This window comes from Oncorhynchus mykiss, chromosome 31 (assembly GCF_013265735.2).
Source record: "Oncorhynchus mykiss isolate Arlee chromosome 31, USDA_OmykA_1.1, whole genome shotgun sequence".
Lineage (NCBI taxonomy): Eukaryota > Metazoa > Chordata > Actinopteri > Salmoniformes > Salmonidae > Oncorhynchus > Oncorhynchus mykiss.
The window spans coordinates 28,825,462-28,842,427 of NC_050571.1; the positions used below are offsets into that span (position 1 = coordinate 28,825,462).

The 16,966-nt window shown below is 44.0% G+C and overlaps 2 protein-coding genes across 3 annotated transcripts in view; both read left to right on the forward strand.

Annotated features, from left to right (window-relative positions):
- Positions 1–8,708, forward strand: part of LOC110504941 (adhesion G-protein coupled receptor G4-like) — a 15,075-nt gene extending 6,367 nt beyond the window's left edge. Inside the window, exons 11-28 of the mRNA XM_036970375.1 lie at positions 174–265; positions 372–439; positions 547–583; positions 837–862; positions 1,513–1,655; positions 2,022–2,151; positions 3,201–3,307; positions 3,503–3,707; positions 3,860–4,025; positions 4,857–5,006; positions 5,514–5,633; positions 5,727–5,879; positions 5,986–6,107; positions 6,436–6,704; positions 7,015–7,120; positions 7,231–7,517; positions 7,662–7,763; positions 7,882–8,708. Coding sequence (XP_036826270.1) covers positions 174–265; positions 372–439; positions 547–583; positions 837–862; positions 1,513–1,655; positions 2,022–2,151; positions 3,201–3,307; positions 3,503–3,707; positions 3,860–4,025; positions 4,857–5,006; positions 5,514–5,633; positions 5,727–5,879; positions 5,986–6,107; positions 6,436–6,704; positions 7,015–7,120; positions 7,231–7,517; positions 7,662–7,763; positions 7,882–8,042 — 2,444 coding nt within the window. The 3' untranslated portion in view covers positions 8,043–8,708. The remainder of the gene's footprint in view (positions 1–173; positions 266–371; positions 440–546; positions 584–836; positions 863–1,512; positions 1,656–2,021; positions 2,152–3,200; positions 3,308–3,502; positions 3,708–3,859; positions 4,026–4,856; positions 5,007–5,513; positions 5,634–5,726; positions 5,880–5,985; positions 6,108–6,435; positions 6,705–7,014; positions 7,121–7,230; positions 7,518–7,661; positions 7,764–7,881) is intronic.
- A 1,092-nt stretch (positions 8,709–9,800) lies between these two features.
- Positions 9,801–13,217, forward strand: LOC110504942 (transcription cofactor vestigial-like protein 2). 2 transcript variants are annotated; one of them, XM_021583837.2, is made up of 5 exons: positions 9,829–9,928; positions 10,026–10,090; positions 11,146–11,357; positions 11,511–11,906; positions 12,175–13,217. In XM_021583837.2, exons 3-5 carry the CDS (start codon positions 11,165–11,167, stop codon positions 12,210–12,212), a joined length of 627 nt encoding a protein of 208 aa, XP_021439512.1. In that variant the 5' UTR covers positions 9,829–9,928; positions 10,026–10,090; positions 11,146–11,164; the 3' UTR covers positions 12,213–13,217. The 2 variants fall into 2 exon arrangements, with proteins under 2 accessions (XP_021439510.1, XP_021439512.1); XM_021583835.2 differs by having other exon boundaries at positions 9,801–10,090.
- Positions 13,218–16,966: the final 3,749 nt, after the last annotated feature.

The window sequence follows — 16,966 nt, forward strand, 5'->3', positions numbered from 1 at the left end:
AGACAATATGACACATTTGATTACCTGTCTGCTAACGCTACAAATAAGCTTCATTTTCATAGAAAAATATCAGTGGCTCTAAAATAAGTTTATTTTCCATAGGTGTAAGACCTAGGTTGAGAGATGAAGGCTGTTCAAATGTACAATCATTTCCACTGTTATGCTGTTATTAGGCATTGCATCCACCTTCTACAGAGTTAATATGAAACTGAATATGACAACGACTGTAACTGGCAACGACCCAGGGGAGATCATTCAGAAGTGGGTAAGAAACACAACAACAACAGCATCGGCACTGGAGGATGATAAACGTACAACAACATTCTCTTCAGCCTAACGGTCGACACAGCGTCTTTTTGTCTGGGTTACAGGTTCAGAGAAACCTTGGGAAAGTCAAGATGAACGTATTAAACATCAATATTTTAAACTCGACTTATAAGTAAGTCCTGGCATTAACTGCATTATGACATGCTGTGTAGCATAAGAAAAATAAGACCCTGAGGTGTGCCTTTTAACAGGGGCTTGTTCCTTGTGTTTTTGTTGTAGAGTCAATGATCATAAAAAGATTCAAGAACTGGAGATGGTGAGGCTGTTTTAAAAACAAATGACTGTATCAACATTGGAAATTGATTCAGGGTGTAACTACATTTAATCATAATCGCAGCAGTAAGGAACCAGTTATATATTGCGAAAATTAATGAGCATAATCTTTATTACCACACTGTAAGTTTATGGCTTTCAATATGAGTATTCAATTTATTGCCCACTAGCCATGAATTGTGTTTGGTTAAGTAAGATGTATAGTGCATATTTCATTGTGGTGTCTTCTCTGTTAGACTGCTGAGCTGAGACATGAGAAAAGGTAAGAGATGATAAAAAAGGTAAGAGATGATAAGAATGGAAAGAGATGATCAAAAAGTTAAGAGATGATAAGAATGGAAAGAGATTATAAAAAAGTTAAGAGATGATAAAAAAAGTTAAGAGATGATAAGAATGGAAAGAGATGATAAAAAAGTTAAGAGATGATAAGAATGGAAAGAGATGATAAAAAAGGTAAGAGATGATAAAAAAGGTAAGAGATTATAAAAAAGGTAAGAGGATAAAAAGGTAAGAGATTCTTTAAAAAAAAGTCAAAAAACAGTTGCCATTTTGTTATGTAGACTTGATAGATATTGATACAAACATGTTGTGTTTTGTTTTTCCCCAACTGGTTTTAGGATGCTGTTGACATTTCAGTAACCATTTTTTTTACTGAATCTGTTTTTTAAAATGTACCTTTTATTTAACTAGGCAAGTCAGTTAAGAACAAATTCTTACAATGACAGTCTACCAGGGAACAGTGGGCTAACTGCCTTGTTCAGAGGCTGAACAACAGATGTTTATCTTGTCAGCTCAGGATTCGATCCAGCAACATTTCGGTTACTGGCCCAACGCTCTAACCACTAGGCTACCTGCTGCCCCAGGTTGGTCACCAGGTTGGTTTTGGGTTTTCATCCCACATTTTATCTGTAGGTTTAGATGTACCTTCCAGGTTGAGGATGCTGATGCACGTAACGTCACGACCACTCAAACACTCATCACTGACCTTCTGTCTGGGAACCATGTTGATGAAGAGATCCAGGTTGACCGCAGAGATGTCCACGTTTCACATATAGGTACAGTATGGCTGACATTTGAACTTTCCTCCATCTGTATTCGATTTTCCGATCTATTTTAGAGTGAATGAATGGTGTCCACCCAACTACTGTCACCAATCATACTTTCTCAGATACTTCCAATAGCATCTATATGTGTCATATGACGCATGGAAGAAAGAAAGAAAGAAAGGAAGAAAGAGAGAAAGAAAGAAAGAGAGAGAGAGAGAGAATGAGAGAGAGAGAGAGAAAGAAAGAAAGAAAGAAAGAAAGAAAGAAAGAAAGAAAGAAAGAAAGAAAGAAAGAAAGAAAGAAAGAAAGAAAGGAGGAAAAAGAGAAAGGAGGACGGAACGTGCCTGACTTATTAACCTATTTTCCCCTCTCCAGATCCTGGGAGCTGTCCTAAGGACACCCATGAGAGTTTCTGGGGTGTGTATAAATGGCCAATCACAGAGGTCCAGGTGACAATAACTATGATCTGTGAGAAGAACCTTGGATCAAGGGCTTCCAGGAAATGGTGAAGGCCCAGCTAACATTACATTTGCAATAATGCTTGTTAATTGGGGTTGGAAAATCTCATGGCTGTAGTGATGATGGTGGGAGTACCATAAATGGTGGTTTATATAGTAGATACTGTGAAGTAAAATGATGTGCATTATGTTCCATGGTATGGTAGATCTTGTTATCTTTATTCAAACATGATTCTTGCTGAATCATCTTAGCGCTATACGTCTTTCTGAGGATTCAGAATGTCTTTTAACCTGTTCAATACCAGAGCTGTGACTACGGTCAAAGGGCAAGATCATATTTCTATGGGTAAAATCACCCGTTGCCATAGAGACGGCTCAGCGAAGAGATCCTTCAAATGTCTTCTAGACACAGTGCAACCCTGTCACACACGCTCTTACCTATGTGCACACAATCACTCAGTCACAGAGATGACTCTGGTGGATCTCTCAGTGCGAGCAAGAATCCATTTCCTTCAATTGAATTGGGTGGACGGAACGCCTCTGGTGTCAGAGTGAAACATTGTCCTAGCGTGTATTATGCTAGCAGTGATACATTATGCCAATGTTTATTAAGCCTACCAGGGGAAGGTTGTCTGCAGGAAGTAAACATTGTCCTAGCGTGTATTATGCTAGCAGTGATACATTATGCCAATGTTTATTAAGCCTACCAGGGGAAGGTTGTCTGCAGGAAGTAAACATTGTCCTAGCGTGTATTATGCTAGCAGTGATACATTATGCCAATGTTTATTAAGCCTACCAGGGGAAGGTTGTCTGCAGGAAGTAAACATTGAAGGGAAAGAAAAGGACCATCACCTATAATTGAAAGAAAGCCCTTTGACTTACGTTTCCCATGATGCCTCCGTAGTCCACCCTTCTCCCTGAAACGTCAATACACAAAATACTTTTTTAATCATCGTAAAAAGAGGTGTGCAATTATGCAAAATAGCAACAAATTGTTTATTGACTACAGATCAGAACAAGACAAGACTGGTCCTCTCGTCTTCTGCTCATATCACCTTCATCTCTTTTTTTCTCCTGGCCCCCTTCTTCCCTTTAGTGAGTTAGATGGAGTGACTGAGAAAGCCCAATGGGCTAAGCCAAACCTGAAGGCATGCAAGCCGGTAATCACCATCTCTGATCTGGATAAAGTCACCGTCACAGCAAGTGAGGGCCTTGTGCAGTCTAAATACCAGTCACTAGGTTTTGGTGAAATAACAGTCATTTGTTATGTTGTACTGTAGCTATGGCATGCATGTTCTTCCCTAGCCTCTTCCCCTGTGTTTTTCAGTAGTATTATATTGAAATATTCCACAGTGCAGTGTGCTACATAACATTGGACTTTGTGCATTTTCCTCCCAGACAACTCAGCAGATGTGATGGACATGATTAAGAACCTCCTGGGTGACGAGGGGGACCTGAGTGACTCCCAGCTGGCCACCGTGGTCCAGAAGCTGGATGAGGTTCTGTGGGTCAGCACGGTGACCCCTCAGCTCGGCAGAGATATTGTCAACATCGTCGCTGACATCCTGGTGTCCAATTCTGACCTGTCAGCGGTCGCCAACGAGTAAGGGGAAGGGGCAATGGGGAGAGGGAATATGGTTGCAAGATTTCGTGTAATTTTTCCTCATTTTCTGATGTCACCTGTGTATTTTCCTCCTCCTCTGCTGTTCTTTATGACAAATTTGTCACTCACATTTTCCATCATGTTCCCAACAGAATTCTGAGTATTACAGACAGCATTGGGGACCAGATGGATTTCCCTGAGGAGTCACTAAATGTGACCGTCCCTTCCCTGGCCCTCTCCATGATCAACGTAGATCCAGAGCAGTTCCAGGGCCTCACGTTTGGTGTCTCCTCGTTTTCGACTGGTCTTGTTCCAGAGGTAAAATTGTAACATGACCCTATTGTCTGGTCAAGCACTTTCTGGATTTGACTAGCAGTGAGTATCACAACTCAGAGATACAGTGTCCATGCTCCAGCAGCACAGCCAATTTCCTGTCCTGTCAATATGTCCATACATGTCCCGTTCTTTATTGCTCCCTGTGATATACTGAGCCCTTCCTACTAAAAAGAAATGACATAATTAACTGGACTGTTTTTATTCCATTTAAATGAGGACATGTCCTTAAGGGAACAGAGAAATGTGTGACACATGTAGATGTTATGTGACACATGTAGATGTTATGTGACACATGTAGATGTTATATGACACATGTAGATGTTATATGACACATGTAGATGTTATATGACACATGTAGATATTATATGACACATGTAGATGTTATGTGACACATGTAGATGTTATGTGACACATGTAGATGTTATATGACACATGTAGATGTTATATGACACATGTAGATGTTATATGGAAAAATGAAAATATAAATAATCCTGCATAACAGAAAATGTGAATTATTATGTGGACATTCCAAGTTTTACATTTCCTGCACTGCAGAAAAGCTCTCCTGCAACAGGGTGATCAAATTAAGATCCTACATCTGTAGCATTAATTTCAACTGTGCTGAAACAGCAAATAGTAATGAAAAGATGACGATTTACAGAAACAAGAACATTGTTTATTCCAACACGTGTCCATTGTTTTCATTGTGGTGCAATGACCTTTAGTTCCATGATGAAATGTAGTTATATCTGTCCACTTGAATAAATCATTGTACATGCGTTTTGATTATTTGTACCCCACTTTCTTTTATAGACCTATGTCAACCAGACGTTCTTGAGTCGGCCTTGTGATGGCACAGTCGCATCCATCTCCCTTCCGCAGTCCCTTCACAACTTCTTCCCCCAGGGAAACAAAAAAAAGAGAGTTCAGTTCCACTTCTATGGCATACAAGAGCTTTTCAAGGTACCTGGTTAAGAATGACTTGATGTCGTTAACAACGTATGAGGTGCATCATGATTTAATTATTCATTAATAACCTTTTACCTCAGTGGGCTAAATCATGGTCACACAGAGTGTTTCTTGGTAGTCTTAAGCAAATCTACTCCGAAACAAAAGTATACACCTCACACACAAGGTTATGGCTTAAAAAAAGAAGACACCTGTACCATGTCAGATATAGAGTTGAAATGTATTACATTTTGAGTTTGCATCCCAATATTACACTTAATATATATCACAGAAAACTGAAATATATATATTTTTAAAAGTTTGACATAGAAACAGCAAGTTTTTAAAAGTAATTTAGGAAATGATGAACAATATTAATAACGTTCCACCCATGAGGCCACTAGAGGGCGATGTGGTCACTTGACTGCAGGAAGCTATGGAAGGATGGTTAACTTATTTCGAAGGGAAGCTTACAGCAAACATACAGTAGTTCAGTGTTTAAAGTTTTATGATCATTCACAGGACCCAGCAACCAACTGGACGCTGAATAGTTATGTGGTGTCTGCCAGTGTCAACAACAGCAATGTCAGCAACCTCAGGGAACCCGTGGTGGTGACACTTCGTCACCTCAAGCCTAAAGAGGTGAGGAATGAAAAATAGCTTCATCTTACCACTGAACATAGTGATGTTTCTGCTTTAGAGCCTGACTAGCTGCACCCTTTGCTTCCCCAACAGAAAAACGAAAAGGTGGAGTGTGTGTACTGGGACTTCCAGAAGAACAATGGGAGCGGTGGGTGGGACAGCAACGGCTGTGAGACACTTCCAAGTATCTCCGCTTATCAGACCACCTGCCAATGCTACCACCTGACCCATTTCGGCGTACTCCTGGTGAGTCACTTTTGTCGTCGATTGAGGGAAACAAAATACATTAGTGCACTGCATCTGGACTGATATGAGGCTCCTATTGACCTTTGGCCTCTGTGGTGTCCTACAGGATGTGTCCAGGACTCCTATCGGTGAGGCTTACCAGGAGATCCTGACGGTCATCTCTTACCTGGGCTGTGGTGTGTCCTCCATCTTCCTGGGCATCAGCCTGCTCACCTACGTGGTCTTTGAGTAAGTCAGCATTTGGACAGATAGTCAAGGAGGCAGATTCATGGATGGGACAGACAGGGCAGACTATTTGGTGATATTACTACACACTATGTTCTCTACTTTTCTGCAGCCTTTCACATCACATTCTCCACCTCTCCTCCTTTCTCTCTGTGTCATTGGCTTATTTCCTCATGTGCTTCATCTGCCACTCACACTATTCTTCTCATTCTCACCCTCTTTCCATTCATCTCCCAATATATTTTTCTCTCTCTCTCTCTCTCTCTCTCTCTCTCTCTCTCTCTCTCTCTCTCTCTCACTCTCTCACTCTCTCTCTTCCACTCCGTCACAGGAAGCTGCGTAGTGACTACCCATCTAAGATCCTCATCAACCTTTCTGTGGCTCTGCTGGGCCTGAACCTAGTCTTCCTGTTGGACTCCTGGCTGTCCTCCTTCGGCAGCTACGGTCTCTGCATCAGCACAGCAGCCACGCTGCACTACTTCCTGTTAGCCTCATTCACCTGGATGGGCCTGGAGGCCATCCACATGTACTTCGCTCTGGTCAAGGTCTTCAACGTCTATGTCTCCCTCTACATCCACAAGTTCTGCGCCCTCGGCTGGGGTAAGGCAGTCTGAAGCAAATTAAGGACACTTGTATTAAAATATTTTAGAGCAAGAATTGTATGACTACAATAATATTTTTTTATTTGCTTGTCTCGGAACAACATTCTAATATGTGTTGAGAGCCTTGAGTCGATAAAAAAAAAGATCAATCAATTCAAGGTAAATGACAGTGATTTACTTTCCTTTTCAACGCTTTTGTATTGTAGTCAGTGTTTGAAACGTTTACACAGGCCCTGATCTAACGGATTAGCTGACCATGTTTGATGAGGGAATAGAATGAAGAGGTAAAGTTCTCTGTCTCCACACAGGCATTCCTCTGGTGATTGTCAGCATGGTCCTAGCCATAGAGAAGGATGCCTATGGCAATGTTCTATCTGAGGTCTCCCTTGACTCTCTACAGGGCTCTGAGCCATTGTGAGTGTGCTGCACGGCCAGTTGACCAGTGTTACTGATACAGGTTATTGATAGGGGTGTGTGGCAGTTCATCACATCCATGTTATTTATCATCCCTCTCCCTTTCTCAGCTGTTGGATGCAGAGTAATGTTTTCTTCTACGTCACGGTCGTGTCGTTCGTGCTGCTGGTCCTGGTTTTTAACGTGGTCGTGTTCATTGTGGTTCTGGTTCAAATCCGCCACATGCAGACCAATAAGCCTGCAGCAACAGGAAACAAGCGCTGTGCCATGCATGATTTGAGAGCAGTGGCCAGTCTCACCTTCCTATTGGGTCTCACCTGGCCAATAGCCTTCTTTACCTGGGGACCAGCCAGGGTCCCTATGCTCTACCTCTTCTCAGTCCTCAACAGTCTGCAAGGTAAGGGGACCAATATAATAGTGTCTATTGTACAAGAAGGTATGGAAGAGAGAGAGAGAGAGAGAGAGAGGCAAGTAAGCAGGCAGGCGGAGAGAGAGATAGAAAGAGAGAAGCCCCATTATCTCCTCTCTGTCTGTGTTTCAGGATTCTTTATCTTTGTCTTCCACTGCCTGATGAAAGAGAATGTGAGGAAGCAGTGGAGGATTCATCTGTGCTGTGGCCGATTCAGGCTCAATGACTACTCAGGTACAGTCGATGGACCTGCAAGCAGTTTGTCTGCTAAATTACTCAAATGTAAAAGTAAATATGGTTCATAGAGAGTGTTCCTGAAGTTGCTTCATTTTTGCCTTTGACCCGGGTTTAGATTGGAGCCACTCCATGACGATGGGCAGCAAGACCAAGCAGAACCAGCTGGTGCACCGCTCTCCATCTGTCAAGTCTGTCAACACCTCCTCTAGGAAGATCTCTGATGACTCCACTACAGCTAGCTGTAGCTCTGGCACACCCTACCAACAGGGGGCCTAGTCTACTGTAGCTCCACCACGGGGCCTAGTCTAGCTCCACCAGGGAGCCTAGCTCCACCAGGGGGCCTAGCCTAGCTCCACCAGGGGGCCTAGCCTTGCTCCACCAGGGGGCCTAGCCTAGCTCCACCAGGGGGTCTAGCATGGCTCACAGGACAGGGACACTGAACTTTATGTAACAGTACAACTTTAGACCGTCCCCTCGCCCGTACCCGGGCGCGAACTAGGGACCTTCTGCACACATCAACAGTCACCCTCGAAGCATCGTTACCCATCGCCCCACAACAGCCGCGGCCCTTGCAGAGCACATCTGTTACATTTACACAACATATGCTATAACATCCTTCACCTGAAACAATGGGAAAAGCTTGAGCTCAGGACATCATAGAAGACACCTGAGTTCAGTCCATTCTGAATTGCACTGTCGTATGTCTCTCTGCAGTGCAGTCTCAACTTCCTCAGGAGATAAACATAATCTAGGTTTAGCCTGTTCTGTGCATTAAAGGACACAAACTCTATGAATGATGTGTATTGTAAGTGGACTATTGTTGTAGTAAATGATCAATATGTTGGTACCTTGTGCATTCTATTTGGTAAATTGCATTTCTCTTCTCCATAATGTGTTTCTGTTTATCTTTTCACGATGTTAAATTAAAAACTTTTGCAAATAAAGAAGAGGAATGAAAACCTTGAAGTGTAAAGAGTCAACGACACTTCAAAACCTTTCTCGACTTCATAGAAACATATATTTTCAAAGCCTCGTAATGTAGGCATTCCATTGGGCTGTCTCTCACCATTTTAAGAGGAAACAATCCATGACATTTAATGAAACACGTTATGTTTACCGCCACCTCCAAAAGACTTGAAGGTTGATGAATGTGGTTTGTTTAGCATAGCGGAGAATCTTTTATTTTCAGTCTTTTCTCCATTTCTCCATCTAAAATACACCTTATGAATAGCACTCTTCCCACACTTGCATTTCAAATCAAATCAAATTTTATTTGTCACATACACATGGTTAGCAGATGTTAATGCGAGTGTAGCGAAATGCATTTTGACAGAAAGATAAGGCTACGTCTACATTTCAATGGAAAGACATCTGACAAGGAGGATCTGTGTCAAGCATATGACAGCATAACATCTCATGTTGTTTCAGCTGTATGGTTACAAGGCAATGTGTCCTTGTGTTGACTAGTGAAAAGATGTCTGCATCACATCTTCATTGGTGGCTGTGACTTTCATTGTAGTTCTCTGTATGAATATGGAATACCGTCTCCTTTTCTAAAGAGAGCTGTTTCAAATAAGAATTTCAAGTCTAATATAGAATATTTATTTATTGCATTATTGCAATTACCTTACTGTCTGAAAATGGTCAGCTGTCTGCATTCTGCCCATAGGAAAACATCTATACTGAGCATAAAATGCTTGTCTTAGATTGACATGAGGATTATTACTTGCACAGTGCACAGAAAGTAAGATCATGTAAATATCACAAAGCAATAGCCTTCTATAACCATGCTATTGTTTATTTTAACCCTTCCAATGTCAAACTGCAGATATTTCCAAACTTTCTAACTGACCAACCCTTCCCATATAGAATGTGTTCCCATAAACTCTTCTTTAAAAGTGAACAGACGTTTTTGGCAGTGCAGTTCACTAAGGAATGTTTTTATAAGGTGCTGCAAGTGTGTGGAGGAACTTGTTGAGTTACATTCTCATCATACCGAGTTTATAGCGCGTCACACCCTCCCTCCCAACGTCTACTGCACAGCAGGCAGCTGGAGCGCTGGATGTGTTGTAGGGAGGCGTGTTGACTGACTCCAATAAGCAGATGGTTTGATGTGTACTCCGTCAATCTGGAAACTTGAAAGAGCACGACGATCTTCAAAGGTTGTATTATATCAGCAGCATTTGAAGAATGCCAGTGCTGTTGTCAAAGGAATGATATTTTGACTCATTTTTGGCAATTGCATGTAATCAACAACAGCAAAGGTTCCTTCAATCAATCCAACCAGGAACTTGGTCCTTGGTCAGAGGAGCTCACCTGCTCAGGTAAGAGTACATGTCATGTATTCCTTTCTTCTGATATAATCTAAGAATACTGTCAATGTAATATATGGTTTTAACAATATTTGCAGATACATGTCTGATTATTATAATTCACCATAACCGTTTATGGTGAATTATCTATTATTCTCTAACTTATGTCACTTGGGAACTTTTTCATTCAATATTAGGTGGTTGTTGATACAATTTGACTGAATGAAAGATAATAATCTGTCTATCACAAAGTTGTGATAAAAAGGTATGTAGCTTGTAATATGTGGACAGCAATGAGCATTGATTTACTTTGTACCTATAATGTGTGCACTGACAAGCAGACATTGTTTTTAAATAACAGATATCTGCTAATTAAAAGATGTCATTTCAGTCACGTTTTGGAAAGCTTATCCTGCCCGTTCTATTACGGTCATACATACAGGGTTGATGGGGATTTCTCAACTGTCGTTGAATCAAATAAGTTCACCAGGATACTTTCCTTTTTTTGATGAAAACAAAATAAAAAATAACTATTTGACTATTTCATGGCGAGATGATTTGTTAATTCCCCTGGATGCTGGATCCAAGTCAGGAAATCCAATCCAAACCGAGAGATTTATAAACATTTTTTAATTGTTTTTATTTTCATTTCACCTTTATTTAACCAGGTAAGCTGGTTGAGAACAAGTTCTCATTTACAATTGCCACCTGGCCAAGATAAAGCAAAGCAAATTAAATCCATATCCTAAATGATAGACTTACAAACGGCATAATTCCAAAGAATGAAACAATCACATGCTGTATGAGTAGCCTAGCCTACAGATGGATTTGCTATTCACAATGTCAATGTTCTCTACCTTTCAACTATTGTACTCTACCACAGGAGGCTGGTGACACCTTAATTGGGTAGGACGGGCTCGTTGATAAAGGCTGGAGCGGAATGGTATCAAACACATCAAACAAATGGTTTCCATGTGTTTGATGCCATTCAATATGCTCCTTACGGCCATTATTATGAGCCATCCTCCCCTCAGCAGCCTCCACTGTACTCTACTATGTTCCACCAGGATCTGAGTTGAGTCAGCGATGGCAGTTCGTTCAGGTAGCCCCCAGGAAGTTGTAAAGACAGAGGTGCAGTCCGATAGAGTCATCTTCACCTACTTCCAGGGTGACATTGGTAGCATGGTGGACCAACACTTCACCCGTGCCCTCGGCAAGGCCGGCAAGAACAAGGCCCCCAGCGGGAAGGGCAAAAAGAGCCGCAAAGCTGTCAAATCTGGTGAGCAGACAATATTGCACAATATCTCATACTGTGCAATTAAGTTTATCATCCTGATGCTGTGTGCACCAAACAAGAAAACAGGTGTTCACTGACATGTGAAATGTACACAATGAAATAAAATTCTAGATACTTTTTCTCAATGTGTTTCAGAGTCTGACTTAACGTCTTGTCGGTGGGGTGTCTCAACCCCGTCCTGGTCTGAAGGCCACTTTGCCCCTGTCTCTGGTTCCCTTCAGCTGAGCAACACCAAGGAGTCCAGCTCCAGCCACCCCATCGCCCTCGACTCCCCAGACGAGAGCCCCAGCCCCTGGGCCTTTGCCTCCAGGCAACATGGTGGTCTGGGCCTTCCCGCCATGGCCTATCCCCATGCCATGTCCCCTGAGGGCCTGGGGGTCACTGGACAGCATTACACCAACTCCCTGCTCAATCTCCTCCACAGTGACCGGTCAGAGGTGGCTGCAGACATGGTCTCAGGCTCCAAACCAGAGCTTTTCCCTAGCTGGACGGGTCACCCGGTCTTCAGAGAACCCATGAACCCTGACTCAGGTATGGCTGCCTCAACACAGATCCCTTATCACTATTCATGTGTAGGAAAAGGAAGACTTCTCTCTAACACAGATTAGATAGTGAACTGTAGCCTAGATCACTGTCAGATAAATCTACCATCCAAAATGAATTGGTGTTGTGAAGATTAGGGAGGTTTCACAGTACCTGTGCTTCAGTACTTTTTCTCAACTTCATATCATTTGATTGTTTGGTTGGTTTTCAAAAGGTCTGTTTTGAGTTATTCATCACCTATTCCTCCCTCTTTCAGGAATAGTTCTGGAGAAAAAGGACCTGTATTGGTATTAAATTAAGTGTCACTGCGCAGGGAAGAGAGAGAAGAGTCTGCAACACATTCATGCTGTGCTCCCTCCTCTGGTAATCAGACAATTTCCTGCCAAACCGGCCTCCTCCACAGCCACTCTCAGAAGGATATCAGTTCCTTGAAATGCAACAGCTGGAACGGCCTCTCAGAAACAAAACACTTTCTGACTAACCTGTTTGCAAACCAGATTATAATTCAAGGAGTCGGGGGGTGGGGGATCAGTGTCAAAAATAACCTGTTTCGACTGTGGAGAAAGTTTACATTAAATACTTACATCAAGTTCCTACTTAAAAAAAAAAAACATTTTTTTTTTTACAATTGAACAATTTCAAACATTTATTGAAATATGAGTGTTTATGAATAGCTGTTGCTTCCTTCAATGTGTGCACTTCGGAAGGAGGGTTTTTTGATGTGATCTTCATTTGTGATGTGGAACCAGCTAATAAGGTTTAGCTCATAGCAAATGAATGAAATGCAGTTGATATCCTTATGATTGTCATGAAAATGAAAGGGGTTTATGGAGAGGTTGTTGAAATAGGTTATTCAGAGATTGTCTACTTTGTATGCTCAGCAGCAATCTACATTGCACTGTAGGCATTGACACAAACCTCTTTTACTGTAATAATTGAGTTGTAAGACTTTGGATTAAACATAAAACTTTTATCTGTTACATCTTAATGAAGTGCAAAAAAATCTGGACATCTGGATTGATCTGGATTAGATTAAATATCTTTTGCCTGGAGAGTGTACATTACTCTCACAGGAACAGACCTCGAGCCATTTAGAACAAGTTTGACCATACTGCCACCATATGGCTGAAAACATGAAGAGGGAAGAGGTGCCAAATGTACAAAATGTCACTAGAAATTAATATTAGACTATTAAAATGTTATTTTGTTTTCTCATTCATTTTTCATGTGTGGATATTTTATTGATGCATAGTGGATTATATTCAGTAATACAAAATAAAATATTTTTTCCGCTCCGAACTGGGCAGAGCATTTTTGTTAAAATGTTGGTTAGAACAAAGTGGCCATGACAAAGCATTTTCCCCCCCTGTAAATGTTTTTGAACGGTACTTTGCTAAAAGGCGTCAAACATAACTGTCAAATTCTTTATCCAATGATACTAAAAAGAGAGGAACGACAGCTAGAGGGGTGTTGCATTGTGTTTCAGTATTAGCATAGGAAGAGGACAGGCAGGAGAGGCAGTAACATAGGAAGAGAGCATACAGTTGAGGCAGTAGCATAATAAGAGGACGGGCAGGTGAGGCAGTAGCATAGGAAGAGAGCAGACAGATGAGCCAGTAGAATAGGAAGAGGACGGGCAGGTGAGGCAGTAGCATAGGAAGAGAGCATACAGTTGAGGCAGTAGCATAATAAGAGGACGGGCAGGTGAGGCAGTAGCATAGGAAGAGAGCAGACAGATGAGGCAGTAACATAGGAAGAGGACGGGCAGGTGAGGCAGTAGCATAGGAAGAGAGCAGACAATTGAGGCAGTAGCATAGGAAGAGGACTGGCAGGTGAGGCAGTGGCATAGGAAGAGAGCAGACAGATGAGGCAGTAGCATAGGAAGAGAGCAGACAGATGAGGCAGTAGCATAGGAAGAGAGCAGACAGATGAGGCAGTAGCATAGGAAGAGAGCAGACAGATGAGGCAGTAGCATAGGAAGAGAGCAGACAGATGAGGCAGTAGCATAGGAAGAGAGCAGACAGATGAGGCAGTAGCATAGGAAGAGTACGGGCAGGTGAGGCAGTAGCATAGGAAGAGGACGGGCAGGTGAGGCAGTAGCATAGGAAGAGGACAGACAGATGAGGCAGTAGCATAGGAAGAGGACGGGCAGGTGAGGCAGTAGCATAGGAAGAGGACAGACAGATGAGGCAGTAGCATTGGAAGAGGACAGACAGGTGAGGCAGTAGCATAGGAAGAGGACAGACAGGTGAGGCAGTAGCATAGGAAGAGGATGGGCAGGTGAGGCAGTAGCATAGGAAGAGGACAGACGGGTGAGGCAGTAGCATAGGAAGAGGACGGGCAGGTGAGGCAGTAGCATAGGAAGAGGACGGGCAGGTGTGGCAGTAGCATAGGAAGAGAGCAGACAGATGAGGCAGTAGCATAGGAAGAGTACGGGCAGGTGAGAAAGTAGCATAGGAAGAGAGCAGACAGGTGAGGCAGTAGCATAGGAAGAGGACGGGCAGGTGAAGCAGTAGCATAGGAAGAGGACAGACAGATGAGGCAGTAGCATAGGAAGAGGAGGGGCAGGTGAGGCAGTAGCATAGGAAGAGGACAGACAGATGAGGCAGTAGCATTGGAAGAGGACAGACAGGTGAGGCAGTAGCATAGGAATAGGACAGACAAGTGAGGCAGTAGCATAGGAAGAGGACAGACAGGTGAGGCAGTAGCATAGGAAGAGGACAGACAGGTGAGGCAGTAGCATAGGAAGAGGACAGACAGGTGAGGCAGTAGCATAGGAAGAGGACAGACAGGTGAGGCAGTAGCATAGGAAGAGGATGGGCAGGTGAGGCAGTAGCATAGGAAGAGGACAGACGGGTGAGGCAGTAGCATAGGAAGAGGACAGACAGATGAGGCAGTAGCATAGGAAGAGAGCAGACAGATGAGGCAGTAGCATAGGAAGAGGACGGGCAGGTGAGGCAGTAGCATAGGAAGAGAGCAGACAGGTGAGGCAGTAGCAAAGGAAGAGAGCAGACAGATGAGGCAGTAGCATAGGAGTAGGACGGGCCGGTGAGGCAGTAGCATAGGAAGAGAGCAGACAGGTGAGGCAGTAGCATAGGAAGAGAGCAGACAGATGAGGCAGTAGCATAGGAAGAGTACTGGCAGGTGAGGCAGTAGCATAGGAAGAGGACGGTCAGGTGAGGCAGTAGCATAGGAAGAGGACAGACAGATGAGGCAGTAGCATAGGAAGAGGACGGGCAGGTGAGGCAGTAGCATAGGAAGAGGACAGACAGATGAGGCAGTAGCATTGGAAGAGGACAGACAGGTGAGGCAGTAGCATAGGAAGAGGACAGACAGGTGAGGCAGTAGCATAGGAAGAGGATGGGCAGGTGAGGCAGTAGCATAGGAAGAGGACAGACGGGTGAGGCAGTAGCATAGGAAGAGGACGGGCAGGTGAGGCAGTAGCATAGGAAGAGGACGGGCAGGTGAGGCAGTAGCATAGGAAGAGAGCAGACAGATGAGGCAGTAGCATAGGAAGAGTACGGGCAGGTGAGAAAGTAGCATAGGAAGAGAGCAGACAGGTGAGGCAGTAGCATAGGAAGAGGACGGGCAGGTGAAGCAGTAGCATAGGAAGAGGACAGACAGATGAGGCAGTAGCATAGGAAGAGGAGGGGCAGGTGAGGCAGTAGCATAGGAAGAGGACAGACAGATGAGGCAGTAGCATTGGAAGAGGACAGACAGGTGAGGCAGTAGCATAGGAATAGGACAGACAAGTGAGGCAGTAGCATAGGAAGAGGACAGACAGGTGAGGCAGTAGCATAGGAAGAGGACAGACAGGTGAGGCAGTAGCATAGGAAGAGGACAGACAGGTGAGGCAGTAGCATAGGAAGAGGACAGACAGGTGAGGCAGTAGCATAGGAAGAGGACAGACAGGTGAGGCAGTAGCATAGGAAGAGGATGGGCAGGTGAGGCAGTAGCATAGGAAGAGGACAGACGGGTGAGGCAGTAGCATAGGAAGAGGACAGACAGATGAGGCAGTAGCATAGGAAGAGAGCAGACAGATGAGGCAGTAGCATAGGAAGAGGACGGGCAGGTGAGGCAGTAGCATAGGAAGAGAGCAGACAGGTGAGGCAGTAGCAAAGGAAGAGAGCAGACAGATGAGGCAGTAGCATAGGAGTAGGACGGGCCGGTGAGGCAGTAGCATAGGAAGAGAGCAGACAGGTGAGGCAGTAGCATAGGAAGAGAGCAGACAGATGAGGCAGTAGCATAGGAAGAGTACGGGCAGGTGAGGCAGTAGCATAGGAAGAGGACGGGCAGGTGAGGCAGTAGCATAGGAAGAGGACAGACAGATGAGGCAGTAGCATAGGAAGAGGACGGGCAGGTGAGGCAGTAGCATAGGAAGAGGACAGACAGATGAGGCAGTAGCATTGGAAGAGGACAGACAGGTGAGGCAGTAGCATAGGAAGAGGACAGACAGGTGAGGCAGTAGCATAGGAAGAGGATGGGCAGGTGAGGCAGTAGCATAGGAAGAGGACAGACGGGTGAGGCAGTAGCATAGGAAGAGGACGGGCAGGTGAGGCAGTAGCATAGGAAGAGGACGGGCAGGTGAGGCAGTAGCATAGGAAGAGAGCAGACAGATGAGGCAGTAGCATAGGAAGAGTACGGGCAGGTGAGAAAGTAGCATAGGAAGAGAGCAGACAGGTGAGGCAGTAGCATAGGAAGAGGACGGGCAGGTGAAGCAGTAGCATAGGAAGAGGACAAACAGATGAGGCAGTAGCATAGGAAGAGGAGGGGCAGGTGAGGCAGTAGCATAGGAAGAGGACAGACAGATGAGGCAGTAGCATTGGAAGAGGACAGACAGGTGAGGCAGTAGCATAGGAATAGGACAGACAAGTGAGGCAGTAGCATAGGAAGAGGACAGACAGGTGAGGCAGTAGCATAGGAAGAGGACAGACAGGAGAGGCAGTAGCATAGGAAGAGGACAGACAGGAGAGGCAGTAGCATAGGAAGAGGACAGACAGGTGAGGCAGTAGCATAGGAAGAGGACAGACAGGTGAGGCAGTAGCATA

Excerpts from the sequence above, each read along its gene's own strand:
- LOC110504942 (XM_021583835.2), top strand. The coding sequence starts at position 11,165 with ATGGCAGTTCGTTCAGGTAGCCCCCAGGAAGTTGTAAAGACAGAGGTG. Across the intron at positions 11,358-11,510 it reads CCGCAAAGCTGTCAAATCTG|AGTCTGACTTAACGTCTTGT; the intron begins GTGAGCAGACAA and ends AATGTGTTTCAG. Across the intron at positions 11,907-12,174 it reads ACCCATGAACCCTGACTCAG|GAATAGTTCTGGAGAAAAAG; the intron begins GTATGGCTGCCT and ends TCCCTCTTTCAG.